Source organism: Echinops telfairi, unplaced genomic scaffold, assembly GCF_000313985.2.
Source record: "Echinops telfairi isolate 266 unplaced genomic scaffold, ASM31398v2 ScPeMD7_3533;HRSCAF=4204_0, whole genome shotgun sequence".
In the NCBI taxonomy this organism is placed as follows: Eukaryota; Metazoa; Chordata; class Mammalia; order Afrosoricida; family Tenrecidae; genus Echinops; species Echinops telfairi.
In genome coordinates this window covers 19,569,557-19,586,651 of record NW_022107431.1, presented here as the reverse complement: position 1 = coordinate 19,586,651, position 17,095 = coordinate 19,569,557, and the positions used below count along the sequence as shown (strand labels likewise).

The following is a 17,095-nucleotide window of genomic DNA, read 5'->3' as shown; positions in this document are numbered from 1 at the left end:
AACGGTGTCTTTGTTAGACATATCCCTTTTGCTGAAGTTTCAAAGGCCATCAGACATGCAGAGGAAGCAAATATGATCTGGATATAATCGGTGTAAGAAGTGATTTGTGGTGTGAGCTGTGACTCTTCTGGTCACTTATGAAGGAAAGAGGAGGAAGTCTTTTAGGGGACTAATTAAAATGTTATCCTCAGTGGCCCTCGACTTTCAGCAGCAGAGCTGGGAACATCAGTTCCCATGGCAACGTGTTTTTTTAAGTGTCAATAACAACTCTGCTGCAGGGTCAGAAGGAGTTAAAGAGACTCTTGTGAGTTGACCAGGCACATGCAGACGATTGCTTTTACGAGAAAATGGGTTCCAAGTTCCAAACTTCTGACTTAGACCTTGTATTAGTCTAGGTACTTTGGAGAAACAAATCCACAGCAACTCATGTATAAGAGAGAGTTTCATGCAAAGAAAATGTGCATCACGAAAACATCCCAACCCAATGCTGCCCAAGCCCACAAGTCCAACATTAACCCATTAACCCAACACCAGTTCACAAAGTCCTTCACCTCACAAAACAGAGGCAATAATGCCGACTGCAGGAGGAAAGCTGAGTCAGTGAACGTGTAAGCATCTCAGCACTGGCAGGGGTCTCCACACGGCTGCTCCAGCACCCAGGGCTGCATCGGGATAGATCCATGCGGCTTCTCCTTGGGGATGTCTTGTAGGAAATCCATCTTGCAAGCTGAAGCAGGGAACTGCTAAGGCAGCTGCACCCGGTGTTACCATCACAAAACAAGAGACCCAAGAACTAGAAAGGCGAGGCTTCACCACCCATTTATCCCTCCGCCTTTCAACCAGCCCCACATGTGATTATCGGCCAGGCTGGCACAATTAACTAACTCAGACCTGAACGTGGGAATAGCATCCACGTGTCAGGCTGGGGTGTATCTATGTGGTTTCATTCATAGCCTCCAAGGCCTCCCGCAGACTCAGGCTCAAGGACAAGTTCTCCTCTTCACATCTTCCAGTGAGGGTAGCTGCCGTCACACAGAGACATAGACGCATAGGCACACATACATGTGCACACTCCCATTATTGCACTTTAAGAAATCGACTAAGTGGAAGAAACTGGGCAAAGGGGTATGAGATGAGAGACACCAAGTGTTCTTGTTATTAGTGCCAGTCAGTCTATCCTGACCCATAGCCACCCTGTGCACAACAGAAGGAAACGCGGCCTGAGTAATTGTGCCATCCTCACAATGGCTCTTGTGTCTGAGCTCAGCCAGGCAGCCACTGTGTCCCTCCAGCTCATTTGGAGCCTTCCTCTTTTTGCTGCCCCTCCTCTCTTACCAAACATGATGTCCTTCTCCGGGGCCTGGTCTCTCCTGACAACCTGTCCACAGACTGTGAGAGGGGGTCTCACCAGCCTTCCCTCCCAGGAGCATTCTGGCTGGACTTCTTCCGAGACAGATGTGTTTGATCTTTGGGCAGCCCCAGGTACTTTGCACATTCGTCACCAGCACCATCATTCAGAAGCATGGATTCTTCTCCACGCTCCGTTATTCAACGTCGGAGGCGATTGAACATCACACAGCTGGGGTCAAGCGCCCCTTCCTCCTCGAAGGAACATCTTTGCTTTTCAAAACTCTAAAGCAATTGTGTGCAGCACATTTGCCCCATGCTGGGCACCATCTGCTCTCATGACTGCTGCTTCCGTGAGCATTGCTTGTGGATCCAAGCAAGATGAAATCCTGGACACCTGCCCTCCCATCTCTGTGATGAGGTGACCTCCTGGGCAAGAGAGTATGAATATGGAGACAGAAAGATGAGGCCGCCTGTCTAAACCTCACACGTCAGCCCTTGGAGAAATGGAGTCACCTCTGACGGGGACATTTTGGGAGCTCCGCCTTCCCAGGAGAGCCTGTCCATCGGCCGCTGGCCAAATGCTGTGTCTCTGCACCGTGTGGAAGGCAAACCTGGGCTTGCATTTGAGCTCCCAGATCCAAGCTCAGCTTCTTGGCTGCCTCAGATGATCTCCTGGATCAGTGTGAATGCCAGGGAATTATAGTTTCCAGAAGGAAGAGGCATGATGACCCAAGAACTTCGTAACCACGGTGGTAAGTAGTCTGACGTTATCTTTCAGAGAGCTGCTCCAAATGAAGTGAATAAAACCAGGTCTCAGGTATGCCACTGATGGAAGAATTCAGTTGTTTCTCTCTTGGTGGACTGAAGAAGTACATCCTTTTATTCCTCATTATTTGTGGTAGCACTGCCGGAGGAAGATAAACTGCCCGCAGCACCTGCTGCTGCAGGCGGGCATGCCAGTGCACCTACTTCCTGGGTTCACTGAGCTCTTCCGGACCTCAAACCACACCAGTGAATGGGGAGCTAATGGATTAGACAACACGAACAATGGCCTGAGCCCCTGTCAAAGGGAATCTCTAGACTCAAGTGTCGGTGGAGGCTGCACTCGAACCACGCCCTCCTGACTCCCAATCGCACGACTGGCATGAGTCGGGGTTCCCGCTCCACTCCTGCAGCAGGAGGCTTCTCCTAGGGATTTTGAGCTGCTGCAAACAAAACCCACACTCACTGCCACCCCATCAATTCCCACCCGCGGGGCCCTCTAGGATAACGCGGGACGGCCCCTGCGGGTTTCTGAAACAGCTACTCTTCAGGGGAGGAAAACGCCCTGGTTGGAGCAGCTGGTGGGTTTGAACTGCTGGCCTTCAGGTGAGCAGCCCAACGCGTGATCCACTCTCCACCAGGGCTCTTTGGGCGACAAGCACACGATTCTTGTTCATTTTCTTTTCCCTTAGTGCCTGGCACAGGGTCAAGAATCCCTGTCCACGCCATTCTAACCAAGTCTTCCTCAGCGGGTTCCGGAGAGCCCTCACCTCCAAGGACACTTGGAAGAAGACAAGCTCGTGGTTAAGGAAGTGGAGGGAGGGAATTCATAATATTTCAAAAAACATTTTAAAGACAGAATTCTTGGCATTAAAAACAAAACCATCCCTTCCTTACTTTCCCAGTCGTCTCACTACTCTTAGTTAATCATTTTACTGGGGGCTCGTACAACTCGTATCACGATCCAGCCAGCCAGCCATTGTGTCAAGCACGTTTGTACGTTTGTTGCCATCCTCATTCTCCAAACATTTGTTTTCTACTTGAGCCCTTGGTATCAGCTCCTCATTTTTCCCCTCCCTCTCCACCCCTCTCCCTCATGAACCCTTGATAATTTATAAATTATTATTGTTTTGTCCTATTTTACACTGTGCTCGCTCTTAATCTCAATCTCACACACACACCCTGCTGCTCACTGGGTTCTGATTCAGAGCGACCCCGTGTGGTACAGAACAGAACTGCTTATAGGGTTTTTGTGCTCCACGGGATTGTGTTTGCACAGGGAGTTCTTGACTCTAATGGTTTATGGAAGCAGAATGCCAGACCTTTTCTTACACAGTGCCTGAGGGTGGGGTTGAACCACCAACCTGTGAGTAGTGATCCAGGTGCACAGCCAGAGGCCTTCTCACCTGATCAGGAGTGTTCTCTGACAGGGTGTGAGTCTCATTTGCAGCTCACACAACTTGTGATTCACGGCCTGGGAGTCACGAGAACTCCTCCGCTCTCGGCCCTCAGTCACCTCATGAAGGCTGCTGCTGTGTCAAACTGGGGACAAGTATTCCAAGGGTCAGCCAGACCAAGAGGCCCTTTGCTCACGTGCTGGAGGCTGCTTGTGAAAACCCGTGTTCCTCTAAATGTCTTCGGCTTCCCACTCCTCTGCCCTTCCCATTATTCTGACCCACAGTGAGGCCCCAGTCAGAGTCGTGGTCGCAAAGCCAGGAGGCCTTTTAAAGAAGAACTCGTCTGAAGACAGGGTGATGTGTTTGGGGGACTCTAGGACCATGCATAAGGCTCCCGGAGAAGAGCTGGTGCAGTTGAAAGGTACCGCTGGGAAGAGGCTCGAACACAGTCTTAGAAGAAGTGCAGCCAGGATGCTTCCCAGAAATGAGGATGTGAGACTCTGTCACACGGGCTTTGGGCGTGCTATCAGGAGAGCCCAGTCCCTTGAAAAGGACACCCTGCTTGGTAAAGTGGAGGGGCAGTGACAAAGAGGAAGGTAATCAGAGAGGTGGATCGACGCGGTAGCTGCCGCAATGGGCTCCTACATGCCCACAGTTGTGAGGACGGCACAGGAACGGGCAGTGTTATATTCTGTTGAACATGGGGTCGCTCTGAGTCAGAACTGACTCCAACATGCCTAACAACGAGCCACAGGGGATTCCTCCGACACTGCCCCCAAGCAAGGTCATCACGCCTGTGTTTCTTCCAGAAAGTTCTCTCATTTGTTTTGCTCGGTGTGTCCCTTCACCCTGTTGACTATTTATTGAGGACCTAGTGTGTGCTGTATATTGAGCCCCAGTTGTTGCCACACTACATGGCTGGGTTCTGGATTTCAAATCCCTTCAGCAATAATCTTAGGGAAGGAACCCTGGTGGTGTAGTAGTTGCAAGCTGGGCTACGATCTGGGTGGTCGGCAGTTCAAAAACCATAAGGGGCTCTTCAGGAGAAAGACTGGGATTTCTGCTCCTGTAAACAGTTACAGTCTCAGAAACCCACGGTGGTGGGTGGGGGGTGTCGCTATGAGTCTGCATGGGCTCAATGGCAGTAAGTCTGGTTTTGAGTATTTTTATTCTAGTTTACGGGGAGCGGAGGGGGGCAGGCACAGTGAGTTTTCTGTCTGACCAAAGTATAATGTTAATCAAGAAGAAGGTGGGCAAAGGAGGCCTGAGGGAAAACTGGGTCCAGATCCTGGAGCCCTGAGCACCACAAGGCTTTGGAGGTGGGGCTGCGTCCTGCACAGCCTGGAGTTGCTAAGAACTGGTTCTTAACCGCACCAAGCACCTGTTGTGATCAATTCCCAGCGACCCTATGGAACAGTGAAGAACTGCCTCATGCGCTTTGCAAGGCTGTCGTCCTAAAGGAAGCCAGTTGCCATCTTTCTCCAAAACAGGTGGTGGATTCGAGCCTCTGACCTCCGGTCAGCAGCCAAACACTTCATCACTGCATCACCAAGACTCCTTTTTCTTAGCCATCATGGACATCGAATCTGCTGGGAGCTTTTTTCCGAAACACTTATTTTAAGGTTCTTCTACAAGATAAAATGAAAGGGTGGTTCGGTGGGAGAGCCTGTTCAGTTCTGGGCCAGCACACCTCATTCGCAGCCAGCTGCCATGGGGGCTTTCTGTGATGCTGGACAGGTTTTATCAGAGCTTCCAGACCAAGACAGGCTAGGAAGAAAGGCCTTCCAAAAGTCAGCCAATGAAAATCCCAAGGATTGTGATGGTTCATTCTGCAACTGATCATAGTGATGGTACAGGGATGAGCAGCATTTCCACCTGTTGTACCAGGATACCAAAACCAAGCTCTCTGCCCGTGACTGCACTGACTCGTAGTGAGCCTGTAGGACAGGGTAGGTCTGCCCCCGATTTTTCCGAGACTGTAACTCTTTGCTGAAGTAGAAAGCTCCATCTTTCTCACTCAGAGTGGCTGGTGGTTTCAAACTGCTGACCTCGAGGTTAGCAGCCCAACTTGTAACCACTAAGCTATCAGGGCTTCTTTAGGAGTTCCTAATATACAACTCTGGTAAAGAATCGCTGCACTTAAGCCTCTGTGGGGGTTAGAATACTCTCTTTTTATTTAATGATAGTTTGTTAAATTGGCAAGACTAATCCCTGTCTCAGCTGAGAATCACTCAAACCTCTGAAAACAGTGTGTCTCCCCAGAAGTCTTACTGCGTGTAGTCTCCTTGGGGTCCTCAACATTTACCCTGGAAATCTAACTCTTGCTGGAGACGGTCGGGGAAATCCTCCTTGACACTGACCGCTCTGAGCCTCCTGGCATTCCTGTGAGAGGGACCAGGTCTGCGGGCCTTGGACCTTGGAATGGATCCAAGATTAACCTAACCCCTCTCCACCCCACGGGGAGTGGGAAACGTGTAACAAGAGCTTGCGTTGTAATTCTGTAGACGGAACCAGGGTCCTGCTGATGGAAACTCAGTAAGGAAGGAGGGGGCGGGGAGCAGCAACAAAGCTTGACAAAACAAACTGTTTTTCCTCTTCTCCCAGTTGTCCTTCGATTTGCTTTTCTTTGCTGTTCAGACCCAACCTCTTGGGCCTTGTTCAGGTCATTGCTCCCCCTGGTGGAATAGGACTTCACTGCAGGTGTGTGGCTGGTTCCTGTCACTGCCCCCAACCCCAAAGCCAAATCCTACCCTGTAGGACAGAGTAGAACAGCTCCCTAAGTTTCCAAGTCTGTAAAGCTTTACAGGAGCAGAAAGCTGCCCTTTTCTTCCTTGGCGCGGCCGATGGGTTGGAAGGCAGACCTTGCGGTTAACAGTCCAAAGCTGAGCTATACCAGGCCTTTTAAGGTAGGATTACCATCTACCTTCTGCTTGAAGGGCGCCCCCACCCAAGAGAAAAGAAGGGAAGCAACCTGGTGGTGCCAGCGATTAAAGCACTCATTCTAGCTACCTGGCAGGTTGGAGGTTTGCATACACCCAGGCACCTGGGAAGAAAGGACTGGCGATTTGTTTTCCCATATACCAGACATTGAAACCAACAGAGCACAGCTCCACCCCAACACACTGGGTTCTACCATGCGTGGGGGGCATCTGTTCTTTCTGTTTTCAGCCCACACCTTAGCCAGCCTCCCAGCCTCTCAGCTTGAGGGGCACAACATTCCCCTCTGCGCTCCTCTTCACGAAAACCTGTCCATTCTTGCATTGAAGATGTTTTGCAAAATGATAAGGCATCTAGTTGTTCATGAGGAGCCCTGGTGGTAGAGTAGTTGGTTGCAGGATGGGATGATAACCACGGAGTCAGAAGTTTAAAACCACCAGCAGCTCCTCAGGGGAAAGGTGAGGCTTGCTACTCCTGTACAGCGTTCCAGCCTCGGGAACCCACAGGGGCAGTTCAACCCTGTCCTCACAGGGTCGCCATGAGTCAGCATGGGTTCCCTGGCAGTGGGTCTGGGTTTCGTTGGGAGTTGTTCATGAGTGACCCAAGAATGCAGACTCAGGAGGCAGCAGCTGTTGCTGCTGACAAACCATTGGTAGAGACGTCAGGAGCTCAGACTTTTACTAAATGGCTATGTCCGTAGAATTGCCGGTAAAGGTCTTCTCTGCCACCCCAGCTTGTTGGGCTGAAAGCACCAGAGACAGTTTGCAGGCATCCCCTCCATGGTGTACATGCTGTTTGATCCAAACCCTGTTCTTTCAGCATTTCAATGATTTCTCATCTTCAGATGCACTGACTCAACTCCTTCCTGTGGGCGCATTGCATTGCAGAGTAATCTTTTAGGTTTCTTGATCATTAAAATTCAGGTCTCTTCCTGTGATGATACATTCTGTTTTCTCACCTAGAACTTTTATTACCCTCCCCCTGCCCCTCGGTTGTACTCATTTTTTCAAAAAGATACTTTTGCTTTTATGCATATTCCAACTTTCAGATTTTTGACAGGTAAGGGAGAAAATGATCTCCTGCACTCCCTCTTGGTTCTACAGTTGTTTTGCTGATTGACCCCTGGTGTCATGTTGGGTTGCACACTGGGCTGCTAGCTGCAAAGTCAGCAGTTGGCAAGCACCAGCCTCTCCTGGGAGAAAGATGAGGCTCTCTATGCCTGGGAAGAGTTACAGTCTCGGAGACCCAGAGGGGCCGCTCTGCTCTGTCCTGCAGGGTGGTTGTGAACCAGAATCGACTCGAGGGCAGTGAGTTCAGGTCTTCAGTCTGTTTTAAAAGATGACTTGGAGATCAACTAAAAGTAGGAGTCGTGACACATGGGAGGCCAAGGCCGGTCCACGTAGGTCATATGTTTGCTGTTGATTGAAAGTTCGGAGGTTCAGAGCTACCCACAGGCACCTCATAGGAAAGGCCTGGTGATCTCCTTCTAAAAGATGTGCTATTGGCACCCTGTGGGTGGAGTGTGCTCTTGCGCAGCCAGGCCAGTGCACAGTGAAATGCGTCTTCCCATGGCTTCCCCACCCTCTCCTCCCCACCAGCAAGTGGCAGCCAGTGGTTAGAGCCTTGTGTCTCACCCCAGCCCCATGTACCCACAGGGAACCCTGCTGTGAGTTCCCATGGCACCCACACAGTGACTGATACATGCACCCTCTCCCTGACCACCTGCCATCATCAGTATGCACCCTTCACCTCTGCCCAGGGACCAATCCAGTGGGCACATCTGCTCTTCTCAAAAGGTGCTGTCTACTCCTCTACCCAGCAAACAGCAAGAAGATCCTAGTGTCCCCGTCCAACTTGGCCCAGCAACATCATCCCATATTCCACCCTGGTTCCTTCAGGCCAACTGCACAGGCATTCAAACCTCCTGAACACCACCCCACCACACACACCCTTCTACTGAAACAGAGGGCCGATGCCATCCTTTCAATCTGCATGTCATCTCATGTCTTGTCCTTTGTATCTGCTGTCCACTCTTGTCTTCAGTGCTGAAAATCCCTTCGTCTGCTGCCTAACCCCTATGGGTCCTTCAAAGTCACTTGGAACACTTCCCTGGGGAAGCCATTGCCTTTAGTCTGTGGACAAGAAGGAACACCTTGCTGGTGCACTTTCTACCTGCTGGTGGTCATCATAAGATCATGCTCACCTACAAGCCCCCCTTCCCCTGGGGCTCTGAGCTTCTCAGAGGCCACCAGCAGCTCTTCCAAGTCTGCAGCCCCAGCCACAGCAGTGCTGGGGCCGATACAGGGTTGGAACTCAGTTCCGCGTGGAATGACAAGGAGATCCAGCAAGGTTACTTGTAGTGTGATTGAGATTTGGACTGGCAGAGAGAAGAGGAAAGACATTGCAGTCGAGGAAACTTGAGCCTTGACTTGGAGATGGCCAAGCGATGGTGTGAGGAAGGGACCAGGAGTGGTTTCACTGGGCTCGCCCCCATCAGTTAGCCAGACTCCTGGAAGAGAGGGCCCAAACGGAAGAACACAGAGTTCTGGCAGGAGGACAGGACCCAGAGATGGGTTAGGCTAGATAACGGAGTCAAGGTCAGGAAGGATCAAGGGTATGGTTCTGGTTGTGATGATTGGGGAGCATCAATGGGACAAACTCTACAAGACACATTTTGATATCTTTTCTTTACATAGGAGCCCTGGAGGCATAGTGGTTATGTGTTGGGCTGCTAACCCCAAGGTCAGCAGTTCAAACCCCCCCCCCCCCAATCCGGCTCCTCGGCAGAAAGATGAGGCTTTCTACTCCTGTAAGGAGTTGTGGCCTCAAAAACCCTCAGGGGAAGTTCTACCCTCTCCTACAGGATCACTATGAGTCAGAATCCATTTGATGAGAGGGAAGGAGGGAGCATTTCTCTGTGTGAATCCCCACCCACCTGGCTTCATATTTTTAGCTCCACGGCTTCGTTACTGCTCACTGAGTGCTGAATGAATGAATGAACGAATGCATGCAGTAGGTCAGAAGGAAGCCAGAAGCGGTCGTGCAGGAGCCAGGGAAGAGGAGGAGACGTGGTTCCTGTGGTCACTCCAGCTGCAGCAATGCTGCCCGGTGTACCACCCAGGTGGAGGAAAGGCCGGTGGCAGACAAGGACACCGTCACTCGTCACTAGCAGTGGCTAGACAGCCTGGCCAGCATTTGAGTGTTTGTGGAGAGCCCGTGGCACCTCACACGGAATGTCTTCAACGTGTGCCCATGATGTCTCAGGCGTGACCGTGTGTTTAGCGTGCAGTGACAAAGCGCATCCCAGAGCTGAAATGCAGTTAAGGGCTCCACTGAGCTGATGTAATAAACATGCACGCCCACTACTTCAGTCTATATTTAAAGAGTTAGGCGGTGTCACCGTTAATGCATTTTTCCTGTAAAATAGACAGCTTTATGACTGTTATGACACTGTTCTCAAGTCTCACACTACTGTTCCTCCATGAAGTGTAACACAGTGACATGTGTTTAAGGAACGTGTGCTGCTCGGATCATGCTGAAAAAAATCCAAGGAATGGTTTTTATTCTGACCTGTTTTTCTGGTTTTCTTGTGTAGCCTTTTGGGGGGGGGACGGGACTTTCTTGTATCCTGTGTGCAGAGGAATATTGGAACAGTGATCATCTAGAGAGTCACATGAGAAGTCCACTAACCACACGCACAACAGTCACCTGTCTAAGCAGTGGCATAGTGGCTTACGTGTTGGGCTGTGAACCTCAAGGTCAGCAGTTCAAAACCACCAAGACGCTCCTTGGGAGATTGCTGGGGCTCTCTGCTCCAGCCGCGTGGCTGTCTCTGAGACGCACAGGGCAGTCTTACGCCGTCCTTTTCTGGAGCTCTGAGTGTGGGCATAGACTCGATGGCCGTGGGTTTCTCTAAGCAGACATGCTCAGAGATCAGTTTCCTGTGGTTACCCAGGCACACCGGTCCTTCTGCCCCGCCTGCCGCAGTTTTATTGGCACGTCGCGTACATATCCTACAATTCAATCCTTCCGTCATCTCAAGGAGAACTGTACAATCATCACCACATCAGTTCTAGAACACCCCGCCCCGTGGTTAAATCGCCTTTACAATGAGTTGTGCAGCGCAATCACAAGCCGATGCTAGTGCTCCCTGCCCCTCCTGCCTTCCTTGTTTACTCCTGAAATCACCCCCCCCATCTCCTATTAACCCCTCGCACCCATTACCATCACTCTGCACCCACTCTCCCTGCGCTTCACAAACTGGGGAGCCCAACAGAACACCACAAAACAGAATTGAACCAAGGTGGCAAGGATAAAAGAATAACAATATAAAGACAAACATACAGACAACGAGTAAGAAAGAAAAGACTCCACTCAACAGTCAAAAAGCCAGGGAAGAAATATGTGTCGTGTCGGGTCTATAGGGAGGTCAACCGACCGAGTACCCAGTTGGATCCGGCCTCATCAGATGATAACGGTCTCTGCGGGCGGAAGGCTGATGGAGACCCGGCCATTCTTCACGTAGCAGCCCCAAACGCACCGCAGTGATTCACGGCCCGTGTGTGGCAGAGCAGACCTGCCCCATAGGATTTCTTGCTTGTCGTCTTTGCAGACGCAGGTCACCAGGCCTTTCTTCCGTGACACCACCTGGTAGGTTTGAACAACCTTTAGCTTAGTATTTGAAAGCAAATCATTTATCCCACCTTGGGACCTTTTATCCATTCTGCAGGTCTCTCTCGTTCTCTGCCATCAAGTCTACGCTGACCCTTAGCCTTTCTGCCAGTTGTGCATGGACTTGCCATTTGCACGCGGCTGGCTCAATGGCAACAAACAGTGACTACTAAATACTGCATTAGACCTGTAGAGAGAGTCAGGTGTGTGTATCAGCTGAGGTGGGGGTAACGGTTAAACTCCTTACCAAAACCACGCTCTCTACCATCGAGTCAAAGCCGACTCATAGCGACCTTGCAGGGTAGAACTGCCCCTGTGGGTTTATTGTAACTCTTTGCAGGAGTAGAAAGCTTCACCTTTCCCTTTCAGTGTGGCTGTTGGTTTTTGAACTGCTCACCTTGCAGTTAGCAGCCCAACTTGTTACCACTAAGCCGCCAGGGCTCCTACTTCTAATGGTAGATCCGCCCAAAGTCCAAACCAGCCAGGAGACCAAGGAGGACATTTGACTACGGAAAGCGCATGCAGGGCTTGTGGGGGAAGGTGTCCAGGCTCTATTAGAGGATACACAGTGGACATGGAGCGGGGATCCCATTTCTTTTCATGCTGCAGCTTGGGCTTCAGGGAACAGGCTGACCATAATTTACCTCTGCCCACCTCTGACAAAGCAAAACAAGTAATTCACTTTTAAAAGTCAGTGTCCCGTGTTCCATCATGGCACGCACGCGTGTCTGCAGAATCTAGACAATGAGGTCTCAGTGTAGCAAGCTCTGAAGCATGTCGTGGTTGGCCTTCATCCCTTCAGCAGTGATCCTGGAGCCCTGGTCTCTGAGTCCACCACTGTCCAGGCTCTTGGGGTCGTTACTCTGTTAACCTGCGAGTGATTCTTCATGTCCAGTTTTCAGCTTGAACTATCCCGAAAAGCAAGAGATAATGCTTCTGACCCTCCTAAGAAATAGCTGGCTTCAACATGCTTTGAGAAAGCTCCCGAGGGTGTGGGTCTTGGCAGGCCGATGAGAGGATCAGGGAAAGTGGGGTGCAGGGAGTCAGAAGAATGCTTGGAATTCCTAATGGATTTTGACCAGACGTGTTCTGTATGGGGTGTCCCGCACGTTAGCTTACACAAATACACAAACTGCTGCTGGACTTGCTGATAGCTGCAAAGAACTAATTCAGGTGGCCACCCACCAGACTCAGAGGTTTGGGGGTCTGTGAGGTTCCCGTGGTAGGCTTTCTCTGGACGCTTTTCTAATCGAGGAGAGAAATCGTGAGGGGTGGTCTCCTTCTGGTCCTTCTTTTCAATCTTGAGAAGTTGTCTTGAGCGCCTGTGTAAGTTCCCATCGTATCATGAAAGAAATAGATGAGCATGATTAACCTCCTCTCTTGATTGCACTGCCAACGAGAGGATTAAGGGTAGTACACTTATTTCCACAGTTGGAGTTACTGACTGCCTGTCACTTTGTCTCCAGGATCGCAGTCTCTCACTAGATCTAGGCCTATAGATTTGGATTTCATGTGTCCCGTCGCATCACTTGCCACCCATAGGGACCCTACAGGAAGAAAGGCACTGCCCTGTCACCTTTGCTAGGCTGTGGTCATTTATGGGGGCAGATCATCCAGCCGTTTTCCTCCAGAGCCGCCCACTCCCTCTCAATGTTCATCTGTGAGCAGCGTATTCCCGGTGCCCATAGGAATGTTCATTCCATCCATAGGTATAAAATATTAGACAGAACTATGCTTGTGCCAAAAGCAAAGAATATTGCAAGGGAACACACCAATTCAAGAAGCAATATGGAACTATCTTAACTGACAGTTTTATGGTTTAGTGGGTCAGGTGTCATTTAATATTTTTATTAATATTTTAAGACTTTGTTACAGCATAATCTAGTTTTCTGTATTCTTTTACTGTTTCGATTTAAGTATCAACTGTGTGAATGAAAAAAGTACTTTTTGGTATGTTGTGTTTTGATGCTGTAAACGGTCCTTAGGGCAGTGTTAAATTATTTGACTCCCACCCCACCTGGGACCTTTAGGTTGGCAGCCGAGTGCCCAACCATGGCACTGCCACTACACCTTCATATCTAGTGACAGGAAAGCTGAGGTGATGTCGCCAATGGTGCCTGGAGCCCAGCTGGGTGGCTCTGACAGAAGTGATCCTAGGTGGGGATAAAGAGAGTTCTGTAGTAAACCATTAGCAAAATGGAGCATAGACATGAGAACCAATCTATGCTAATTCTGTGGCTTTTGTCTTTTTTTAATAGATGGAACTGATTAAAAATATAAGTACTGCGGAGCAGCCCTATCTATTCACCCGGCATGTTCATTTCCTCAACTTCTCAAGGTAAGCCACAGTCCCTCTGTTAATAGTTCTCCGCTTTCTCCCTACTTCTCCGACTCCTCCTAACGAACCATTGCTTTTAAATCAAGCTTCCTTCTCCGGGCAGTGCACCTGCCTTTGCACCTGCCTGTCTCTGCTGACCACTGCCCATCCTGACTCACAGTGACCGCTGAGGGTGGGCAGAACTATGCAGACCTGTACTGAAGCTGACTGCCTCCTCATTCTCCCAAGGAGCTGTAGATTCCAAGTTCAAATCCAGGCCTGCCAGTTAGTCCCAGAGCGTTGAGCTACTTCCTGCCCCACTCCGGCTCCTCGTATTGCTATAGAGCAGTGGTTCTCAACCCTCCTGATGCCGAGACCCTTTAACACAGTTCCTTGTTTGGTGGAAATTATTCTCATTGCTATTTCATCACTGTCATTTTGCTACTGTTATGAATCGGGCGACCCCCGTGAAAGGGTCCTTCAACCCACAAAGGGGTCGCGACCCACAGGTTGAGAACCGCTGGAATAGAGGGCTCAACATTGGAAATATCTGGAAAGAAATCCCATTTCTTCCTAGAATGCAACGTTTAGATCTTATGAAAGTTGGGCATCATTTTTAATGAGAAGCCAGATGATCGGACATTTGGTTTTGTTTTTTTAAAAAAAGGAGACGCGGGTTTTGTATCAGACAGAGAAACCAAGAGGGGGGTATTTTAGCATGAACGGATTTCTGGCTTGTCTTTTCAAGGTACAAACCTCGCTAGTACTCAGGGAAGCAGAGCCACCCTGAGGTGAGTCGGCATTCTCCCCTGACCAGCCCAGGGCTGCTCCTCACGGGCAGGATTAGCTGACAGAGCCTTGGGCCCAATGGACTAACGAGCCAGTGACCCCTGGGGCCTCCCCCATCAGCCATCTGACCAGCAATCCCTCACTGCCATGGGGGCTGGGGCGGTTAGCAGTCCCTTCCTGGAGAGGGGATTCGATTAGTCACTCTACAGGAAGGCACCAGAGCCCCAGGCCTGAGTGAGTGGACTCCAGGCACTACTGGTGGACTTTGCCTTAATGACCCCTAGACTGGAGGGTGGGGAGGCTAGCCCTGAGGAGGGGGTTGTGCCCTGGGCACTTTCGGCTCCTGAGCAAATTAAGTGTAGAAAGAACTGAGTTTCAGCAAAGCAGGTTATTAAGCAGAGAAGAGGGACTGGCTGCTTATCTTTCAAAGCAAGTGTCCCCTTCAGTCCAACCCTGTGGTCCACTCCTTCCCCTGGGCAGTGTCACCGAGCAGCTTGGAGAGTGCCTCCCGTCGGGAGTTGTGTTGTGACTGACGTCAGTGGTGTGTGCTCTGCCGCCTGCTTCCGTAGACCAGCTCTTCCAGAACCAGGCGTGTTGGCAGTTCCAAGCACCGCATTTTATGTTCTGCAAGGAGCAGAGCCCTGTGCCCCGAAGGTCACTTTTTTAGAACACTCTCTCTGCGCCAGCCCCTGTTACCCCCAAGCCTCATCCATTGAACTCTTCTGCTTCACAGGTATATTTTTTTACAACCCAGACAAATCAGACGGCAACACATTTGCATAATTAACCCAGGGCACCATAAAGTTCTAATGAGAAGTCAAGGCTGATAAGGTTTTAACTGGTTTCATTTGGACCGCAGTCTGTCGTAGCCTCTCCCATCAAATTTGTGCCTACGAGTTCAATCTTGATGAAATGCCTTTTAGGAGGACCCACAGCTACAGGAAAAGTGTTGACCTGCTTGTCCCAACATCCTGCCTTGCCAGCCAAAATGCAGGGCAAGTCATTTCACCTCCTAGGGCCAGGCGGTTTTATATTTATCACCTGTGAAAGAGGCACAATTCCCCACCTCACCCCCACCTTGACCTCATCAGCACCCCCTCCCAGGGCTTTGAGAGCAGGATGGTTTATGGCAGTGAGCAGTAACCCGAGAGGTCTGCGAGGGGAGGCAGGAGGCTGGACCCTCCCTGTCTGAAGCGGAAGCCAGGGTGGGAGGGATGAGTCAGCCTCAGATACATGAAGGGGGCGGGTTCTTCAGGTTCCAAGGCCTCCTTTCAGGAAGGAACTAAAAGGGGTCTAGGGGCAGGGGGTGCAGCTTGGAGCAGGGGCACTGCAGGAAAGGACGGTCATCAAAGCGTGTTAGGCCGGAGAAGTGCTGGCCTGGTCAGCCAGCTGGCCTCCTTTTCAGCCTCTGCCTCCCCCGCCCCCCAGGTAGTCGGTAACATTACGGAACATCAGGTCACATGCAGAGCACACATTGCCAGACAGTTGTAACCCCACAGAACAGGACTTGGCTGCCATAAAGCATGTTGCAACCAAGGTTCCTCTGGGCCCTATCCACTCAGATTCATTTACCCAGGAAAACAGCAAGAGTGACAGATCGCCGCTTACCGTGGATGATCAAATAGTACAACCCTCAGTGTGATTTACATCCTTAGCATGAGGAAAACAAACATCCAACCACTGTACCCATAACCCATAGCACAACATCGTGACAAACAGAGAAAACACCATACTTGTCCAAGATGTAATTTATTTGGATCTGTAATCCACACCCACGGAAGCAGTGGTCAAGAAGTCAAATGACATGCTGCCTTGGACAGATTTGGTACAAAAGATCTCTTAAGTGTTCGAAAGCTCAGTGGTCACCTTGAGGACTGAGCTCATGGCTTCTCAGTCACCTTGTACGTACGTGGGAGCTGGACCGTGATTAAAGAAGACCAGGAACATGATGACGTAATAGAGCTCCTGGAAACTATGGCTACCAGGGCTCCAGGTCAGATATGCTTGGACGTGTTCTGAACAAAACGTGTTGCCCTCGTATTCTAAACAAAACGTCCTTACTCGGGTTTCTCTCTGATCAGTAGATGACTGCAGACAAGTGTCCTCAAATAACAAGACACGCTTGTCTTGTTAGAGTGCCTTCAAATATAAGGGCCAGTCAAGAGTGGCTTCTGTGACAATCTCATGGGCAGGGAAATCCAAGGCAGAGACATTGCTCCGGCTAGCGTGATTCTTCCTTGGGATTTGAAAGGAGCAGCGCTCATAGCGTTTCTCAAAGAACACAGGACGATCGCAGGGGCTTTTGATGAGCAAGCGTTTAGGAAAATTGGAAGCTTCCGTTGTGAGAAAACAGCCAGGAGCGTTCTACCAAGGAAATTTTCCATGTTCCGTTGTCCTGCTCCTTCTTGGAAAGCAGTAAGAGTTGTCCTATAAGAATTTGATTGTGAAACCTACCCACGTACCATACAGCCCTGACCTTGCCCTTCAGACTTCTTTCTGCTCCTCAAACCTAAACAACAGTTCACAGGGACATGGTTTGAGACCCTCAGGGACACCGGCGTTGCTGTTCGAACGTGGTGACATCCGAGATCTTAGGATTCTTCAGGAAAAGGCTAGAGAGGTAGACACACAGCCTGGATGGAGGATATGTCAAGAAAGAAGAAATCAGCATTTTGACATTCTTACCTATTTATTTCCACAGTTTTGAAGCAGTACTTTCTTTCTTTCTTTTTTTTTTATGACTACATATCAAATACTTTATTTTTTTTTTAAACATTTTATTAGGGGCTCATTCAACTGTTATCCCAATCCATACACACATCAATTGTGTAAAGTGCATTTGTACATCATTTCTCAAAACATTTTCTCTCCA

At 50.1% G+C, this 17,095-nt stretch overlaps 1 protein-coding gene across 1 annotated transcript in view; it reads left to right on the top strand.

Moving 5' to 3' along the window:
- UST (uronyl 2-sulfotransferase) overlaps positions 1–17,095 on the top strand; it is a 230,629-nt gene that overhangs the window by 73,837 nt on the left and 139,697 nt on the right. The window contains exon 4 of the mRNA XM_045294568.1: positions 13,376–13,455. Coding sequence (XP_045150503.1) covers positions 13,376–13,455 — 80 coding nt within the window. The remainder of the gene's footprint in view (positions 1–13,375; positions 13,456–17,095) is intronic.